The following is a 20519-nucleotide window of genomic DNA, read 5'->3' as shown; positions in this document are numbered from 1 at the left end:
TCAGCCTTAAAGAGCCATTTCTGGAAGAAAATGTCTACAATATGTCAGCTGATATAATGCCAAATGTGACATCAGTCCTCTAAAATAAATGACCGTACAGAGAATAGTCAATAAAGTGATCTGAAAACAATGTTTGTAGAGCCCTACATCTTTGACTATAGAAAGAGGAACAAGATGTAGAATTAATTAACCCATTTTTTGCTTTGGGGCGTGTTGTTCTTAATAGTGGGTGTTGTTTCTACGCCATGGACTTTAAGGGCTCTCGATTTTTTTCTGTTTAATACTCCACGGACAAACAACAACTGCCCCCCCTTTAATATTGTGGGTCCTTTAAAGTAAATAGATCTTGTTGCAGTTTTATGTATTCTACTTATATTTTCATATTTGGTCTTTAAACTGTTTATCAAAATGTTAAAAATATCTTTACTTTTACTGAAAAATATTTAGAACAACCCTTTATATTTGCATAACTAATTCTTCTGTAAGTAAACACACAGTAATGCAATTTTTTTAATTTCATACTACTGTGATATTTTCACTAATCCATGCTATATTTCAGGGGCTATGGCTCATACTCAGTTTGTAATTGACAGGACTACAATTTTTGTCAGTACAAAGAAAGAGTGAATAAAAGTAGCCCTATTTCATAGGTAGCTAATAGGCATGGCTAGTAGCTAACCCTGGTAATTTAAATAGAGCTAATTGTTTTCTGTCTGCTTTTCTGTTCAGAATTTGACATCCTTAGCAGTCTTCTATTATATTTAGTTTCCTTTATTCAGAATTTAAATGCATACTGCATTTGTTATCTGTTGTCATTCTGTTTCTTCATCTGTCCAGTGAATATTAAGTCATTATTTAATGCGACTTCTGAAAATATAGATAGTTGCTATCTGCCTGGGTGTGTGTATAAATGCAACTGTCTTGTTCCAAGTCCTTCCACTGGCAAGGTGTAAAATAGATGACCAAAGCACAAGCTCAAGTTCAACTGGAAACTACAGATAATGTATAGGAATGCAAAGGTAATTGGGGTTTTTAAAGTTTCATTTTGGATTTGTTTTTTTGGTGTGGTGTTTTTGTTTTGGCTTGGAGGGGGGAGCTGGGTCTCAGAAGGTATAGTTGTTAGAAAGGTCGACTGGAGTGGTCACTTGGTCTCTTTCTTTCTGAATAGTATTTATAAACTTTTAAGATTAACCAGTTTCATGTCAGAAAATCTGATTTTTTTCAGATCTTTTGCAATCAGACTTTTGGGCCCTATTTTCATGATGTAGATATCCCTAGGATTCATAGAATATTTTCTCCAGTATGTTATGATTTCATATCAATAATTTATCATTAATTATTCCATTTCAATTAATTTTACATGTATTTGAAGCAAAAGCATTTTTAGATAATGTGTAAAAGGTTCCCTACTGCCTATTTGAGGTTTTCTCAAAACATAACAGACCAAAACCTAAAATTGGACTTAAGGGATTTTACCAGAAGGGAGATGGGAAAATAATGCATAAATATTGGAAAAGTGGTATTGCAGTGACCATACTTGAAAACATGGATTTTAGCACAGTTTTCATTAGAAAGTAAACATTATCAACTGCTTGGTATCTTTCAAATCCAGCCAGATGTATTCTCCACCCCAGAGAGCTCACAGTGTAGGAGTCATATCAATTTGCAACTGTGAAAATTATTCAGAAACAATCAGAAGCCCAGTAAATATTGTTCAGTAAAACCTGAGGAGAACAACAACAATCAGCTCTGTTGCAGCCTAGTTATGTGTCTTAGTAGCAAGAACCAATCTTTTCCAGGGATTGATTTGATTTGAAGGAGAACCTCTGGTGCAGAGGTGGCAGAATAAATACCTGAAGACTAATGTTCTCTGTTCAGACAATCAATACCAGCCCCATGACTATACTTCTGGCTACCTTCTAGTTAAAAACAAATTTTTTAATTCTGACAATTTAATTGCCATTCCCAAGTTCACATTAACTTGCTTGGGAAAAAAAGGCTTTAGGTAATTTTTCAAAGGGGGAAAAAAAAAAAAAAGAGATCCTTCCAAACTGGCTATTTGTAAAAGTCAGTCTAATAGTGTATTGTGAGGAAAGGAAAGAGAGGTGAAGGTGGTTCAGTAGAAAGTTTGGGATGGAAAGAGTTAACTCTTTTCTGTTCTCCCTTTCACCTACTGTTTAGAAATGGAACCAAAATACTTATATAGATGTGAAAAAAATGAGTACGTTAAACCTGTTGGTATTTTTAAATTGACCCCCAAATGCAAGATTTTATGAGAGAATCTTTAACTGCTAGAAAAATACCTTATCGAGATTTTTAAACAAGTGATTTATTGTGTTTTTTAATTGACATTTGTTAAAAATTTGAGGAGAGGGGGATTAAAACAGTCTGACAGCCTGTAGCGTTTCCATCAAGGCAATAGGTGGAGTTCAGGGCTTTGTGGCTGCAAGGGACTGGCAGCTGGTCACCTCAAGTATTGCAGCCGACTGGTTAGTTCTATGTGCCTCAACTCAAGGGATGAAAAAGAAGTCTTAAAAATAATATTTTAGAAATCTGGTGTGAAAGTGGTTGGTTTTTCCATTTTTAAATAAATGGGAAGACTAGAGGGAGCCCTTTGTTAAAAAAATATATATAGTAGGGGGGTTTTAATGTTCCTTTTCCTTGAATTGCTTTTCCTAGTATATTTACCAGTCTTAAAAAAAACGCAGTAACTTCTGTATCATGCTTTTGGATACTTTATTTCTCAAATGGCTTTTAAAAACTGTAGTTTGCATGTAAGGTTAAGCTGTAGGCAGACAATTCAAAATAATGTGTCATTCTAGCAATGTCTTAAGCTTGGTCAGCAGTGTAAGCCAAACTGTTGTTTTTACACCCAAATGTTCCAGAGACTTAGCTGGAATAAATACAACCCACTGCAGATGCCAAGATCTGTTTGGAAAAAGCTGCTTGAAGAAACTGAGTCTTACAGAGAGTTTTGGGAAGGATTGCATGGAATTATACTAATGAATTATAATAATGAAATTGCTGTGCTAGATTAATACTCTACCAGTAGGCTGCTGTGGTCAGTGTGATACACAGGCCATGCCTTGAGGTTTTGATCCTGAAAAGGTGTGTACAAGTGTGTGCTTAGATCTGCAGGACTGGAGCCAGAAGCTCCAGTCACCCCAACAATAGGCAGGCCTGGCAGAGAGTGATTTGAGTTGGAAAAGGCAGAGCAGGCTTTGGGACCTGAAATATGAAATCCCAATGTAATATCCCTATGTGTATGTGTGGGAACTGAGTATGTCACATGATGTAGTGCTTTGTCATATGTATCTCTGATGAGTAAATACATGGAGAGAACTGGACTGTGGCCTACCTACATAAGTGCATTTATCTACAGAATAGGTGAATCCATGTGGAATGTATTGTGTTCTGTACAGATACTCACGTGAGCCTGTGTGTGTTGGTTGCAGATGTAGTGCTTTATTCAAGTCAGTACAGAAAAAGCAGATTCTGGTTCAGAGGGTGATGTTTCATTGCCTTCCAGTAGCTAGTCTGCAGGCATGTAGACAGGCCCTGCATCTTCCTGTGCCTGTGTGTACACACGTTTCGTGCATGTCAGGAAATGTGGGTAGCTTACATCGTGTACAAAGAGATGACAAAAACTTACAAAAGTGGACTAAATTTATGCTCTAAAATCTCTTTTTAAAAAGGCAGTTACATAAGATGTATGTTTTTGAATCAGTATAATATCATTAATTGGGGAAAGAAATAAAATCTGAGTAAGTGAAGAGGATGAAGTAAGAGATGTGTACTTCTGTTATCCAGTCATCTTTGGTTTGAAAGCTGCTGTACTGATTTTATTTTTTCTTAAAGACTGAAGGACATAGTAGCATTATGGACAAGTTGTGCTAAGTATGAAAGTATTAAGCTTTGATTTTGGCTCTGAATTCAATCTTAAATGAGACTAGGTAGAGGGCCAGTTTGAAATAGCATCTTCAGTATAACACAGACTCCAGTAGAGGAAGCAAAAAATGCCAGGTCTGTACAGTGCAGATGGGGTTTTTGAAACAACAAATATAGTTTACCTTCATTAAAAGAAAAAGGACCCCCCAAAAAAAAAGGAAAAGAAAAGAATTTATTATCTTGGACTTCATCTTGAGGTGGTTTTGTTCTGTTTTACTTTTTTTGATCTTTAAGAGTGCTGGTAGGGCAGTGAGTAAGAGTGCATGTGGTGTGTGTTAGTACACTGATGGTAATTTTACTGCTGCTAACTGAAAATCCTCAAGGGGGAGTTAATTACAGGAAAACCTTCCTAAATATCAGCCGCATATTTTCCATGACAAGAAGGTTTTCAACTCACATTGAACAACTCCAGAATCCAAGTTATCATTATTTACATGAGCACATTTTGCAAGAAAGTAAAATTTGTGTTCGTACAATGCAATTAAAGCTTTACAGTAATTTTTTTTAAGGCTTGTTTACAAATGGCAGTTGGGCAGAAAGGATCATGGATACATTGCATTTTATGTTGTATGGCAAGTTAAATTTCCTTTTATTTGTGTTTTTGTGTGGTTCGTTTGGGGTGGGGTTTTTTGTTTAGTTTTTTGTTTGGTTTTTGTTGTTGTTTTTGGGGTTTGTTTTGATTTTATTTTTGTTTTTTGTAAGATTAAGGCCTAAACCAAAACCAGGGTATTTGGTCATTTGGGTTTTTGTGTTGTTGTGGTTGTTTTTTTATTGCTAGGGTTTGTTTTTTTGTTGGTTGGTTTTTGTGGGTTTTTTTGGTGGTGATTGGATTTTTTTACTTTTCTGTAATTGAAAAGTTTTATTATTTGCAATTTATGTGCATATATTTGTTTAAACAATTTAAACTTTTTGTATTGCCACCGGGGAATTGCTGCCTTCTGTAAATGTTTGCAGATTAACATATTTTTAGAGTAAGCCCGTGGAGCTTCAAATCAAGTGTGGCAGCAATCAGAGCGAGCAGCAACCAGTGTGTTGAAGTTAGTTGGTCCTGATTTGTTTGGTGAATGTTTTTCAAACACGGCTGTGCCATGGGTATTCTCAATGCATCTTTTAAGACACAGTATTTTTATTTTCACCTTAAAAAAAAAAAGGAAAAAAACCCCAACACATACACTGCTGTGTTTTGGCATTTACCACAGCAAGAGATAACTTACATGTAGAACAAGTAATTGCCTCTTTTTATTGCCTTTTTTTCTTTTTCCTCTTTTTTCTCTTTTCACTTTTTTCTCTTTTTCCTATTTTCTTTTCCTTTTTTTTTTTTTTTTTCTGCTGCTGCTTGGAGCTTGTAATTTAAATAAACCCGGTTTGGAGGCAGCAGCGCTCCCGGGGCCGTGCGGGGCGGGGGTGTCGCTGCCCGGGCCCGGCGGTGACACATTTCCCTGCCCCGTGACGGTGCGCAGGGCGAAACAGGCGCTCCAAGTCCATCCAGAGCTGCTCGTTCACTTCTCTTCCATTCCGAAAATCCCGACGTGAGCCCGGGAATGCCCCAGTGATGCTGGAGCGCTGTGCCCCTTGGAAGCAGGTGCACGCTCTTCTCTGCCTCCGGCCGCCATCCTGGGGCAGATTCGTCTCCCCACACACCACCTTCCCACAAAATCCACATCCCGCTCCCGGCGGACCGCGCCGCGAATGGGAGCGGCAGGAATCCGAGGGCTGCAGCTCCGGCGGGGCCGGAGCCCGCGCCCCTTCACCTTCCCCGTTCCCGGGGGGTTTCCCACCGGGATGCCGCGGGAGCAGCCCATGCCTGGAGTGGGGCCGGGCGATTTGTGCCGCCCTGTGGGGGAGCCCCCGGGCCGCCCCCTCTCCAGCTCCCTTTCTCCCCCGCCGAGGGGCCGCCTGTTGCGCTGCCCTCGGGCGGGTCTCGCCGCTCCCGGCCCGCAGGGCACGGTGCTTCGCCTTGTGCCCCTTGGCTGTGCTCAGTTCCATCCCACTGGCGGTCCCGTGTGCTTGAACCATGGGTTTGGGAGTCAGGTTAACACACCGGGCAGTCGGGACCTGCCTCCATCTCCCCTTCCCTGGGAAGGCTGCAGGGGAAGGGAATCCGCTGTGTCCTTTTCCCCTCTGTCATAAACACTTGAAATAGAGTTAAACGCTGCAGAGAGCACTGGATAATTTTGAGCAGGCTTAATAGGATTAAAACTAGATGTGTCCTAACATTAGAGGATTAAGACAGGTACTTCCACAACTAGTCCTAAACAGTTTTCTTCCTGAACTTTCATTAAAAAAAAAAATACACTCCTTTGTCACTGCTGCCTCTGGGACCTGACTGACAGCAATGTGTCTCTCTTTCGTTTCAGATCCCAATGAGGATATACTTGTTAAAGGAAAGCAGTCCATCAAGAGTCAAGTTTTAGGAAACCAGAACTCAGAAAGTGAGATTCTCTTGGAAGGCGATGATGATATCATGTCATTCATGGAGGAAAGAGAAGTGGAGAACTTAACGGGTAATTTCACCTATCTGATTTTCTCCTCGGCTTGTTTTCTGTTTAAGTTCTGGTCTCCCAGTCTCTGCAGTGAGTCATTATTTGGGATACACATTGATAAATTGTTGCTTCTCATAATTGGGCCGTTAAGGTTTATTTGAGGAGAGTTGTGCATTTGAGGAGAGTTTGTGCACTCTCTGTTATATAAGTCTTTCTGACTTATATAACCTCCTTGCTTCTGCAGTAGATGTCCATATTCTAGGAAACCCCCCTTAAAGAAAGTAACTCTACTTTGAAACAGGCTTTCTTTGTTTTTTGATCTCATTCCGCTCAGATCATTAGACCTAGTGGACAATTAGGCAAGTCGTCTGTAATTAAAGGGTTTTGAGACCTCTGATATTTTTCCTGAGTCTGTAAAATTGTACATATTTGTTATTTACTTGAGTGTGAAGGATTTTTACACTCACTGGATTTAACTCCCATTAAATCTCTAGACATTCCCCCATTGAAGTTCTTCTTTCTCCACAGACTGTAGTCTTATTAGACTTCACTTTTTTTTTTTTTTCTGAAGAAGGAGAAATAATACTTAGGGTCATTGAACTTAATTAATTTTACACAGTCACATGCGGCCTTTGCTGATGTTGCAATCTAAGTGCAGTGGATCCATTTCTGTACATTTCAAAATGGAAAACTGGAGTAAGCAGTAGTTCAGGGACTGGGAGTTATAAAGTGTCTCCATTGTTATTTGAGGAATATGAGTTTTACAAGGAAAACACAAACTTCTCTGTGTTTATTTGCTTCTCCTCTGGTATCTTATGTACATTTACTTCGAAGAGAATTGTCAGTTATTGGATAATTCTGGTTCCCGTAGAAGCTAGTAGTATAGTCTTACATTGATACGTATCATATATATAATTCACTGAAAATGCTGAAAATTATTATTTATTGGCATTTTGCTTATCCATGGACTGCATTCCACTCCCTTTAATTAAAAAAAAAAAAAAAAAAGCAAAGTTAAAAATGCAGCATAATGAATAAAGAAAACCTGCGTAGGAAGAGTAAAGTAAAAGAAATTAACAGGAGAATGATGCAGTGGCATTTTCTGTATACAAATCTTTTATTTTTCGCTCCCTACAATGAGCTTCCTTCTCAACAGCCTTCTCCACATTGCCTTCTATTATTCATTCATTGGTTCGAGTAATACATTCATACTGTAATAGAGGTGAAAGGGGAGTTTAATTATATAATCTTGACAATGGCAATAGGATTAAGAAGTAATCCTCACTAATAAAGTGGTGTGGGTTAGAAATGAAGTGGAAATTGTCAGGGGTCTTCTACAGGACCTGGACTGCCCCAGCTTCTGCAGCTGTCTGCTTGCCCTGTAATTGAATGTCTGCGAGTGATTGAAAAAATGTTATTTCTCCTCTGGATTACATGCTAATGTACAGGGGGCAAAGGGAGACAGCAAAAGAACACATAGCTGCTTATTTCATCCATTTGTGGGGGTGAGCTTTGGGAAATCATGGCAGTTCCACAGCTATCTCATGCCCATCTGCAAACACAATGTATTTGTACATTGGGAATAGAGGGCAAAGCTGCTCTGATCTCAGCAGAGCATCTCTTCTTTTGTCCTAGTGGCACACATTGAGATTGATGTGAGATTAAGGACCATCACCCTCCTAACAATCGATGGAAATGACAATTCATCTGAATTTTTTGTCAGTTATTCTCACGTTGATTACCTGAACGTGTGTACCTCCTTTATAGATGCTTTATTAAAACAAAATTATCTGTGTCAATTTAATTTCTTCCACTGTTTTGCAAAAGTCAGATAATACTGCAGCCGAGGAACTTCATTTCCTTACCTCTTAATCAGCTGGATGACAAACCTAAACCTGTTTTCTCTCTGTATGTGTTAGTTTATATAATAGGTTCTGCATTGTCAGATCTATGCTGAACCTATTGTTTTCAGTAGTAGTCTGATTTGTCCCTGTGATAAGCCCTGTGGAGATGTGATTATTCCAATAAAAATTCATTCAGTTGGAAACCAACCCTCCAGCTGTTTACTCCCACAGTCCCCGAGCTACACTAACACTGTATGGATTCCTTGAACAATATTTAAAGTGGAATCAAAAGCATCTTTAAAACATTTTACTTTAGGCTCTATAACATTGTGTAACCTTAACAATAGATTTCTAGCATCCATGAGGGAACACTTTAGAGTTAGACAACTTTGAGCCTTGACTGCTATGTTCATCTTGGTGAAAAGCTATGGAAACTTTCCGGTAACTAAAGAACACATCAGACAGTAAGATTTCAAGTGTTCGTGTGTGCACTCTCTGCATTGCATATAACAGAAGGTATGCAAGTCTATAAGTTTCTCAGAAGGAAAAACATGTCTGTGTAAAAGCTAAATACTGCCATGCTAAAGCCAGCTCTGTATAATGTATGCAGCAGTTTGCAATTGTAGCTGCTTCAGTGTTCAGCAGCACAGAGACACTGCAAATCTATTACATATGTTCTTTTCCAGGATAAAAAGAGTTTTGCTCTTGAAGGAAGAGCTATACTCTTTGCTTTATTTTAATGTTCTTGGCTTGAAAAGCGAATAATTTGCACTCGCGTTCTTTTCAGTTTGAACATTGTTGGTGTTTTCTGGCTTTGGCAGGTCCAGTTGCCCTCAGCACACCAGCTCAGCTTGTGGCACCCTCAGTAGTAGTGAAAGGCACTCTTTCCATCACTCTTTCTGAGCTCTACTTTGAGGTGGATGAAGAAGATCCTAGTTTTAAGAAAATCGACCCAAAGGTAAGAGATCATTGACCCTGAGCTCTGAGAGATGATGACAAATTACCCAAGACCTTTAATTCTTCACTCGACTTCCTTTACCTCTATTGGTCTGCAGTGTTGCTGCTTTAATAACTTTGTGACTGACCATATATGTTACTGAACTTCACATAGGTGACACCTCCTTTCCTTCTCCTTTTTCTCCCCCTCCCACAATTCGCCCCTACTTGAATGTTAATTAGCTTGCTGTGAATAAAGCTCCAGGGAGATGTCTTAAATAAAGACATCTTGAATCACAGGCCTGTGTGAATACTGGAAAGTTCAAGGAGGCTTTTAGCCCAAATGCTTTGTTTTACTTTCCTGATTTTGTGTGATGGCAATGTAACATAGTGCTAAACTTCCTACTCTCCTCAGTTTTCAGTGCTTCTGTGGTACTATTCTATAGAAGATTTTACAGGGCCTGTTATTATTTATTGTGCCTAAATAGAAAACATAATTGCCCTCCTGAAATACGTTTCTGAACTGACTTGCTAATTTCCACAAACTTTACTTGCTCCAATTTGCTTTTGTTTAAAATTAGTAACCTTCAGTAGAATTCCAATTTCAAAGGGAATATATTTTGCGATGAGCTTAATAAGGCTGCGCTTGAATGTTTTCTGCAGTGTCACAGCAGCATTTCAAAAGTATGAGGCAAATGGTAAATATTCTCACATCCCAACTTAAGCACAGTCGTGACTTGGTTTTTTAAATATCTGCTTAATAGTAAACAAGGTAATAATTTCTTTGTGAAGGCTACTTATTGGAAGAAGTAGTGGTTTTCTGCTTGTCTGTAGAGAATAGCTTGTGTGTTAAGCATCAGTTCAGTTCTTTGTTCCTACTGAGTAAATTGCTCGTATCTGTATTAAAAATGGCATTGGGTTGGAAAGCTGGGATTATCAAATCCTATCAAGGAATAAATTTATTTTGAAAAGCAATGCTCTCAAATTGTTAGAGCTAGATTTTAATGTAATTAATTAACTAGAATTGTGATTTTTATGTGATATCGTAAATGAGATTCAACTTTTCTTTTGGTCCTGAAGTATTTTTGAAATATATTGGAAATTATTTCAAGTATGAGATAGTTCTTAAAATTTTGCAATACTTACTCTTCATTATGTTTAACTAAAAGAAAACCACCAAAACTGAAAAACACTTAGTGGTGAGAAGGATATGAATGTAAACTGTTAAGTCAGTTTGATATGTTATTGTATTGCATTTTCCATCTAAAATCTTCTGCTTTGTAATGCATTAGCATGAGAAAAGTCTTACAGATCTGAATGATTCTACATTTTTTGCCATGTTTAGCACATAGAGTGTTTGAGTACAGTTACTAATTCTTACCATTCCTGTTACATGTTTTATGGGAGCATTGATATACAACATATATATATTCAGCCTCTTTTCTTTTCTCCTGTTTTTCAGTATTTGCTAGGGTTTTTTTTTCTTAACTATGAGCAGGCATTCTGTTTTGGCTTTACTGTATCTTTTATTCTGCATCTGAGAGATTTTATTTGGGTTCTTATAAAAGGAGGAGTTGGTTACATGAAATACTGGCTACAACTCTTACATTCTGCTTGCGATTGTTACTTTAGCTGGAGATCTTAAAAAAGACCTTTTGTAATGTGGGAGGGGGGCCGGCTAAAAATAAAATCTGAATAATTTTATCTTGAAAACCAAGTAAGGTTACAAAGCAGCTTGTTTTCAAGCATTAACACCTCCCTGCCCCACCCCACCTTCTGCTGAGGTCAATGTACCTTGATAGCGGTGACTGGAGCTGCTACAGAAAATGCCCCTTGGAAAAAAAAACCTCCAAAACAAAAAAACCAAAACCCAAACAACTAATCCGCTGTAGCTCAGCAAGCCTGCTTAATTAATGAGGCTTCATCTGTTTGATAAATTTAAGTTCCCTGTATATTTGTCTAAACTACTGAAAAGAAAACATTGTGACAAGTTCCTGAAGGAAACCCTGCCTCACGTAGCGATAGCATCGGCAGCGATAGGATCACAGTTTACACGCGAGCTCCGGGCTGTTATGGGAAGGAAAGGGTAGCCCCGTGGGCTAAGCCCGTTTTGCCGAGTGATCCAGGATCAGCGCTGGGGGAAAGCGCTCTGATGACTCCACAGGAGGCTTGCGGAGCTCAGCCGGGGCTGGAGAGGCCGGGAATGCGGCGGCGGGGTCGCCCCCGCGCACCCCGCTCCATCTCCCGGGCTCCTCCCGCAAGGGATAATTTCGTTTTTAACTTAAAGGCAAAAGCAGCTCATGTTTGAATGGGTTTTTCTTTCCGGATCCGTCCAAAAAGAAACGAAAGTAGTCCTTTGGGGCGAGAACTTACATATTTTTACCTCCCCCTTGCTCCCGAAAGGACATGAAAACTTACTCGAAATGCTCCGGCAATTTTTCGGGCGGCTCGAGCGGGTAATGCTAACGTTTTTAAAGCTTAGCAATGCGTTCCCAATAAAAATCCTGCCAGTATTTCCAAATCGTCCTTAGGAATCTTAAAGCGAAATCGCTACGGGAAATCAAGCAGATTTTCTTTGGCTTTGGGAGAGGGGGCTCGGGCGGGGAAGGAGATCGGCAGAGAGCGCCCGGGCATCGGTGTAGGATCGGGTGGTTTCCTGACGGGTTCCTGCTTATCTCCCCGTCTGACTATGCTGAGGTGCGATTTTACGCTGTACTTAAAAATCTGGGGGAAACAAATGTTTGTTTAAAAAAAATATCGACCGGTTGCTCTAAATCTCATTAATTATTCAGGGTAGATCTATACTTCCCTCGTGTCAAAGTCAAATGGGGGTACGGCGTTTGCTCTGGAAAGCGAAAGTGAACAGCAAGGGATTTTTAAAACAAAATGCAGCGCTTGAGATTTACTGGGGAAATTTAAAGGAAAAAATTTTAAGGAAAAAATTAAAGGTGACGACTGTAGGGTGGGAAACGGCATGCTCCAATTCTGACTAAATTGTGGCGAGCTGCTGTGCGATGCTCCATATATTCAGAAAATTTAGAATGGAAGTTTAAGGTACTAGAAATATAGCAGATGTTGTCACATTCTGAACTACAGAATATATAAGATTTTTTTATCTTAGATGCCCTCTTTTTTTTTTTTTTTTCCGGTATCTTGAAACTAAAGGGAAGTTTAGAAAACGTCAGTCAATCTGCCAAGCTAAGGCTTGGGCTAGGTGTCGCGTTTAGACTATCTTTACATCTCATGTTTTCGTTTCTACTAAAAAATTTACTTTTGAGGTTCAGAAAGAATTTACTTTCCTGAATTTAAGAACCATTCACGAAAAGTCAGCTTAAAGTTAAAGTAATATTTTTATTACTATTTGCAACAAGTCAGTTGTGGGGCACATAATCTGACCTTGGCACCGAAATACATTTAACATCAGTAAAACTTTTTTAAAGGGAGATTTGTACATATAGTTAAATAATTTTCACTTGGTGACAACATTCAGGCAAACAAGAGAGCATAAGAAAAGGACTATACATGGATTGGAAAATGTACCTTTCGGGTTTCGTTTCGTTTTGAAGTTGCAAAAGTCCGATCGCTTCTTTTTGTGACATTTTAAAAATTCACATTGGAGGACGGGAGGAGAGGCTCTTCCTTTCTTCCGTGCAAGGCGGTGAGAGTTTATGCCGGGAAAACCGTCGGCAAGTTTTTAAAGGCCGAGCTGCAGGTGGGTGGGGGGGTGGCGAGGGGCGCGTGTCTTTCGCCGCCTCTTTCCGTCGTCGTTCGCGTTAAATAAAAAGTTTTTTAGGCGCTGTTGTTGTTTACGGAGAGCGAGTTTTTGTGCGCGGGGGTGTTAACCCTATAGCTTGTCGAGGCTTTTGGGATTGGTGAGGATTTCTCTGGCTAGCCTCCAGGTCTGTTTGGCAGCGCTTTCCAGGGCCGAGTGGGGTTTGCCCTGAAAGAGGTCTAGGTTGGGCAGGAAGTAGTGGGGGCAGCGCCGGCACTGCAGGCAGGAGATGAGCTGCAGGAGGATGCCGTTCAGCCGGTCCCCCAGGCACGCCTCGTCCCAGTCGGTCTCCCGAGGGTGCTTCTCGCACTCGTACAGCAGCAGCGTCTTCATGTGGTAGTTGTTGAGGGGCTGCCCGGGCAGCTCCAGGTGCCGGTCGCGCAGCGTCTTCAGCACCGAGAGGCACTTGTTCCGACAGCCGCCCATCAGCAGCCGGTTCTCGGCCTCGCCGAACTGCAGCACCCAGGCGTCGCTCTCGGCCGAGCTCTGCTTGCCCGTCAGCGAGTAGCACTCCTTGGAGAGCAGGTTGAAGCCCTCCGCCTTCACCTCCGCCACCCGGTTGGGGCCGGGCCAGGGGATGTGGGGCATGGGCCACTGCGCCGCGCTGCGCGGCCAGATCCCGGTGCACTTGAAGGCGGGCGTGATCTGCACCACGTACCGCTCCCGGATGCGGAGCTTCACCTCGCTGGTGTCCGCGATCATCTTCACCACGTCCCGGTAGCTGCACTTGTCCACGGCCTGGGCCACCAGCGTCTGGAAGCGGGAGCGGATCTTGCGGGCGGACAGGTAGCCCGAGGCGGTGATGAACTCCACCCAGAGGGACATGCTGCGCTTGCGGCCGTCGCTCAGCTTGAGCACGGCGCAGCCCGGCAGGGAGCCGTCGTCCACGAAGTTGAAGACGCCCATCTGGTTGAGGTAGAGCACCACTTCGAACTCGGTGGGCGAGATCACCTCCAGCCCCTCGTAGCGGGCGTCGATCTCGCTCAGGGAGCTGATGAAGCGGGGTTCCTGCACCTCCACCTCCTTCAGCACGTCCGACACGACCTTGCACACCTCCCGGATGGTCTTGGCGATGGCCGCCTTGCGCGCCTGGCAGCGCTCCGTGTAGTATTTGTTGAGCTGGTAGACCAGCTTGGCCTGCGCGGCGATCATGTTGGGGCACAGGTCCGGGCTGTACACCGGGCTCTCGCAGTACGTTGAGGGATCCAATGCTTTAGCGGTGGCTGCAGCTTTGCGGAGGGCACCAGCCAAGTCGCAGACCCCCACCGCCTCCGGGAAGAAGGCGGCAGCGGCGCGCCGGGGAGAGCAATTAAAGAAATCGGGGAGGGCGGCGAAGCACAAAGGAGCGAAGCCCAGCGCTGCCCCGGCGAGGAGGAGGAGCAGGAGCAGCGGGACGGTGCGGGCTGGGCGGCGGCGGTGCCGGAGCCGGAGCCGGTGCCGGAGCTGCGGGCAGCCCCCGCGGGATCCCGGAGCGCAAAGTTTTGGATGGCGATGGGGGCAGGGAAGTCCCCGCTGCCTCTGCGCTCAGGCGCCCACCCCCCCGCGCAGCGACGAAAATGCTGTTTCAATAGTTCATGAAAAAAACCAACAAAACAGCAAACAAACTTCCCCAGGACTCGCAGAAGGTCCCCGCTGAAATGCCGGTCGGCGGCGAAGTTTAAAACCGCACACGGAACGGGAGGAGGAGAAGAATGCGAGCAATGCCCACAGCGGAAGAGTGAACTCTCTGTCTGTTAGTCTGTCTGCCTCTCTCTCTCTCTCTCTTTCAGTCCGTGGCACCGCCAGAGATGTGCATGAGTTTGGCTGCCGCTCGCTCAGACTGTCAGGGGGTGTTGTTGATTTCCCTTTTCCTGCTGGAGGCGTTGGCTGAACCCGGCTCTGTGGCTGTCTCTATCTTTACGCGCAGACGTGTGCACTTGGTCTGTGATCTCTCATTCCTGTCCTGCAGCTCTATATGGATTGTTGTGAGAGAGATGTATTAGAGAGTTGTTGACGTTGTTGGTTGGTTTTTTTGTTTTGTTTTGTTTTCTTTGCACAAGACTGTGTTTTATCCTGAGCGGGAGGCGGGCGTAGCTGCCGTGCCCGGGATGGCTTCTCCTCCCCCTCCCCACCCCCGGAGGTGCGCGCCGAGGCTCCCACTCTCCGCGCCTCTCCTCCTGCAGCGCCGTGTGCCCGCGTCCCTCGCTCTCCGTGTCGGCGGCGGTGCCGCCGGGCGCTGTAGTTTTTATGAATGGGGCCGCGGCGCGGGCGCGGGGCGGGGCCGCGCCGCCAATCGCCGCCGAGCTGTCAGCGGCGCGGCCAATCGCGGCGGGCGGCGGGCACGGCACCGCGGCGGCGCGCGCACACCACGCGCCCGCGCGCTCGCCCCCGCCGCGGCCCCGGGGAAAGGGGCAAAGGGAAAGGGGCGCGCCCCGTCCGCTCCGCGCTCCCGGGATCGGCCGGCCTTGGAGCCGGGATGGGAGGCGGTAGAGGGGGGAGGGTCTGAGCGGGTTGGGGAAAAAAGCTCCCCCTGCAACTTCGCCGTGGAGGCAGGTGAAGGGTGGGTGTGAGGTGAGCGCGCTGCGCCCTCCGCCCGCTGCGAGGGGACCCGGCGGCAGCGCCGGTGTGTGCGGGGAAAGCGGGAGAGAGGCGGGACGGTGCTTCACCGCAGGCATAAATCTTATTCCGCTTAATGCTGGGCTTGCAGCAGTGACAGTGAGACCGTCGCCGGGGCGGCGTGGCACGCACCTTGCTTTACTGCCCCCAGTCACCTTAATTTAGATCAATCTCTTGCCGTAAAGTTCTGTTCATTCTTTTAAAGCGCAGGATTGAGTTATTCGAAAGGAAACGATATTTTATGCAAGTTTGTATTAATAAGAATATTGAATGATTCGGACATAAAGCCGTAGCTCCGTTACGTCAGTTCGGAGGGAGCCCCTGGGCAGTACCTGCTGCAGAGCAGCCAGAACTGCTTCTCCTGCGGGAACTTAGGCTAACGGGAGGGCACTTTCCACATCTTCTGTGCTCGGGCCACGGATGCGTGTGTCCTTGGAGGCTGTGCCCTCCCTTGGACTCTCGCAGCCCTGCCAGGAGCGGGACCGGGGCCGTGACCGTACGGGACGCGATGCGCTGCTCCCTGCGGAGCCTCCCGTTAACCCGCTCGCAGCGGTGGGGCTCGCTTTGCTTGTTCTCCCCTCCTTTCGCCGCAGCTGGCTGATTTTAATAAAGAAAATATCGCCGTCTGTTTTCTGTGTGCGTTTAAATTAGAAACATGTCTTGTTGCCGACCGTACCCGCTAGAAGAAGTACGGACGTGCCCGGCGCCCGTGCGGCTCCGCGAGGAGAGGATCGGCTCCCTGATTTCCATCCGTGCCGCCGGGGCGGTCTGTGCCCGGAGACGGGGGTCTGTGCCCGGTGCTGGCGGGGCCCGGGCGGGCGGCGGTGTCAGGTGTCCCCGCCGGGCCCGGCCCCGTCGGCAGGGAGAGGAGCCCAGGGATGGCTCCGAGGAGAGCAGCTTTCAAAGGGATAGGGGAGAGGGGCCAGGCTGCCGCGGGGGCAGAGTCGCTGGCGCCGCTGCTCGCACGGTCTCTCGGCGTCCCGGGGATGCGCGGGCCGGAGCGGGGCTGTCCGCCCCGGGGCGCGGGTAAGTGCCGGTAAATATTCTCGGATCTGCCGCCTCCCCGAGGCCGCTCAGGGTGCTCGGAGGCCCCGGGGCGCGGGCGGCAGCACCGGGCGGTCATCGCCTGCGCGGAGCTTCTCTTGGCGGCTGAGCCGGCCGGGCGGGGCAGCGAGGGTCCTACACCTCGGCTCCGGACGCCCTCCGGCAATTGCAGAGTTATTTAAGGCTACGACTCTTTTTCACAAGCCCCGTCGAAGCTCCCGGGGCGGACGGGGGCTCACTCGCCGCTGGTCCGGCGAGGTGCTCTGCACCTCGACCCCTCCGATCAGTGGTGGGCAGGAAAGCTCCGCGGGGTCTCGCTTCCTGCAGCCCTGGGGTTTCCCGCGTTCGCGGAGGAGATGCCGGAGCCGTCAGGCGGCCCGGGCAAGGGTGGGGGGACGCGCGTTCCTGTTCTCAGGGTAAAAGTAGAACGAGGGAACGATTCCCCTCCCACACTCCCCCCCCCCCGCCCCCGTCCGCGGTAAGGTGTCTAATGATGTAGCGTTAGCGGTGTTCAGATTTAAAACAATTCATTACCAATTTTCCTGCCTGAGGTTGAAGCTCTAGTAAATAATAAATCAGCTAAACAAAAGCTGACTTTAATTTATTGCCCCGACGCTAATTAGAAACATCATTTGAGCAATAAACTTAAACACTTCCAGCAAATAATGCACGTGAAACCCTTCTCTCCCGTGTCTGGGCGTTTGTGGCCGCACTGCATTAAGACCAGCTTCATCTGTGGCGGAATTTGCTCTCGCTGGGATGAATAATTGAAGGGGGAACAGGATCCGAGGAGGCTATAATTGAAGAGCCCTTGTCACCTCTGCTTTTATGTATGTTAGTGTAGAAGTCCATCAGCAGCTCCTTGATGGTGTATAAAACGAAGTGGCATCCCCTCCAGCAGCAGGAGATACTGTATTCCATTAAAAAGACCGTGTGCGTGTGTGTGCCGCAGAGAGGGAAACTCTCAGGGCTAAAAGCCACTTGAAGTCTTCAGACCGATTGATCTGTATTCCCTCGTTATAATCCGTCTCATCATACTTGAGTTAATGAGGCAGGGGCGGGGGTGATCTGATGGTCCTTGACAAATTCATTAGGGAGGCTGCGGGACATTTTATTTGACTGTTAAACATCGTGTTTGTTTGGTTTAAGCAGTGCCAACATCAGCATGCCGCTGCCTGGAGCTATAGTGTTTTGTTAGCGAGGGCTTCTGTAAAAAGATACTGGAAGGGGGATTCGGTGTGCAGTGTTTGCTCTTGCCTTGGCTCCTCCTGCCCCCTCCCGCTCGGTGCAGCGGGGAGCTGGAGCTGATGTAAATCCAGGCGTGCAGGCATGGTACATGCCACGGTATTTTCTTCACGCTGAGGATGGCAAAGTAGCAGCGAAGGGCTGCTGTTAAATTTGCGAAGACTTTTTCTTTCTTTCTTTCTTTCTTTTTCCCTAAAAGAATGCTATGTGTTTGTATTAACCCTTAAAACAACAGAAGAAGAAAACAGCTCAGAGTTTCAGCAATAAGCACACAAGTTTCTTGCTGTGTTATGATATAGCATACTTGCATTTCATTGCCTATCCAGCTTATCACCGTGGCATATGTTACATATTTCACAGCCTTTTTATTCTGAACGTTGTATTTTAAGGTTTCTATAACATGCTGCTGATATAAGGTGTAATTTTTAAGGCAAATCAAAGTTTAATCAAATTGACTTGAGGCTATTAAAGGATTTCTGCCAAATCTGCCCTTTTTCTCTCCCTTGGTGAAAGTGAGGGGGAAAAGTGAATTCAGGAACAGGTGCTCCCAAAAGGGTAAGAAGCATTTTTAAGAATAGAATATGAAATATGAATGTGTATGTATATGCTTTATTCATGGCAGCTTTGTAGATGAGACCCAGCTAGCATTCCATTATTTTCTACTGGTTGGTTCCCTCTCTGTCCTTTCATTTAATGGAAACAGTTTTGCAGAAAACGGAGTAATTAATCTACTCGTGGAACTTAGCATTGTATTATTTTTTTCCTGGAGATCAGTCTTCAAACATTCTCAGCTTTAAGTGCTTTGTAGGACTCTGCTTCCATTTATAGAAGAACAGTATGGGAAAAGAGCTAGTGCCCTTTGCCTGTCGTTTTCATACATTCCTGCACTGCTGATGAAGCTTGAACTGCTGCAGGGAATGTATGGATTTGAAAAGAAATGATTCAGTAATGCACATTGTGTTTCTCCACAGCAAAACCGGGTTAATAGTTACAGCAAATGCTGCTGTGGGTTTGACAGATAAAATTCCTTTTACATTCAGTGGTATACAGTGTATACCTTTTCTTGAAAGTCATGGCTTGGCTTTGCTATCTGCTGATCTGTTCTAAGGACTGTATGTATGAAATCAGTTGATGGCACATGCTGAGGACAAAAGATGATTTCATTTCTGGACATGTCATTAATGCATCTTGTCAGCTAAGAGTGTTGCATAAATCTTGTACCTTTTTTTCCCATAAAGATTGAATGGTATTTTAATTAAATAATTTATACATGTTTCTAAGTCTCCTTAAATTTTATTTCTTCAGCGGGAAAGAGAAGGCTTCCAACTACTCCTTTAAGTAGCTTACCTTTACTTTCCTGTTCAGTCCTAAAATGTGAACGTATTCATAATCTGGTGTTTAACCATAACCAATCTGCTGATGAGGGCTTTCTCTAATGCCTTGAACCTCGAATTAAAGGTAGCATCTTCTCTTTTCTCATAGTGACTGATGGTGACTTCTTTTATTGTAGACTGCTTTAAATACCAAATGCTGTTTTGTAAATTTGCCTTTAATAAGTTGGCAGTCAGAGAAAGGCAGACATGTGCAATAAGAAAGAACAATTTTAGTGCTTTTGTAAAATTTTCTTCTTGTTAAAACATCATGTGGGCCTTTTGTTTGGATGCAGTTGGGGTGGATGCATGCTGTTTCATCCATTAGAAATAACCAAATTCATATATGTTGACTGGTCTTTATTTATAATAATTGCTTAATTACATTAATAGCATAACTTTTAAAAAGTATGACAGCATATGACATGCCAGGATTTTATCAATTTGACCTCCAGTTGAGCGCAATAACACTTATTTGCTTGAGAAAAATATGAGGTGGACTAAAGAGATAATGTCTTGTCTGGTTCTTAAAAACCCTATGAGGCTAAATCAGCACTTCTTTAAAAGTATGAAAAATAAAAAGGTATTATAAGCAAAATTTATGTTTTGGAAATGAAAAAAAAGATTAATTCGCAGGCGTTTGGGCACAGCTTTTCTCTCTGTCAGTAGCTTTTCTACGTTTGGTGCCTTAGATGTTCACATCTCTGTGCATGTGCCTGATCATGCCAACAAAGAATAGCTTGTGTGGTGCCTATTGGTTAGGCACCTATTTTGAAGATAAAAATCTTCATGCAGCCTAGTCAAGACGAAGCATGTGTGTAAGTTAACCTAAAATTCCCTAAACAATACCCTTTTAAAATATCTATTTCTAGCTCCAGAAGTGAAAGCTTCTTGTTTATAAGCTTATGCTTTTAAAAGTGCTTTTTCAAATACCACGTAGAGCAATGTGAAATCCTCTGATTCTCACCAACCACTGTACAGGTTACAACCTTTCAGTGAGTATCTATGAGGGCAATTTATAAAGGGAAAAGGGTGTTGTGGGTGGAGGGAACAGAGGGGGCTCAATCTTCTCAATAGCACTGGTGACCAGCATGAAATATATCGAGTCTCTCTCTCTCCTCCCTGTATTTTAAGATTATTTTGTTTTGATTTTGGATCTGACAGAAAAGGCATGCGATTTTTATAAAATTAAAAAAAATAATTCCTGTCGAACAGCCTTCTAACTGTTCCCTCGCTCAAATTAAATGCACAGTTAGAACCCTCTACTTTTCTGTATATTGTA

General features: G+C 44.3%; 2 protein-coding genes across 4 annotated transcripts in view; one reads left to right on the top strand and one right to left on the bottom strand.

The window, feature by feature from the left end:
• The window catches only part of LRBA (LPS responsive beige-like anchor protein), a 400324-nt gene that overhangs the window by 213270 nt on the left and 166535 nt on the right, over positions 1-20519 (top strand). For all 3 annotated transcript variants that reach the window (XM_027652781.1, XM_027652782.1, XM_027652783.1), the window contains 2 exons: positions 6306-6452; positions 9097-9233. In XM_027652781.1, coding sequence (XP_027508582.1) covers positions 6306-6452; positions 9097-9233 — 284 coding nt within the window. The remainder of the gene's footprint in view (positions 1-6305; positions 6453-9096; positions 9234-20519) is intronic.
• On the bottom strand, positions 12473-15168 carry MAB21L2 (mab-21 like 2). The gene has a single exon (XM_027652784.1). The coding sequence runs from the start codon at positions 14133-14135 to the stop codon at positions 13056-13058; it is 1080 nt and encodes a 359-aa protein (XP_027508585.1). The 5' UTR covers positions 14136-15168; the 3' UTR covers positions 12473-13055.

Source organism: Corapipo altera, unplaced genomic scaffold, assembly GCF_003945725.1.
Source record: "Corapipo altera isolate COAL_440 unplaced genomic scaffold, ASM394572v1 69, whole genome shotgun sequence".
Classification (NCBI taxonomy): domain Eukaryota; kingdom Metazoa; phylum Chordata; class Aves; order Passeriformes; family Pipridae; genus Corapipo; species Corapipo altera.
This window is presented reverse-complemented; position numbering and strand designations above follow the sequence as displayed.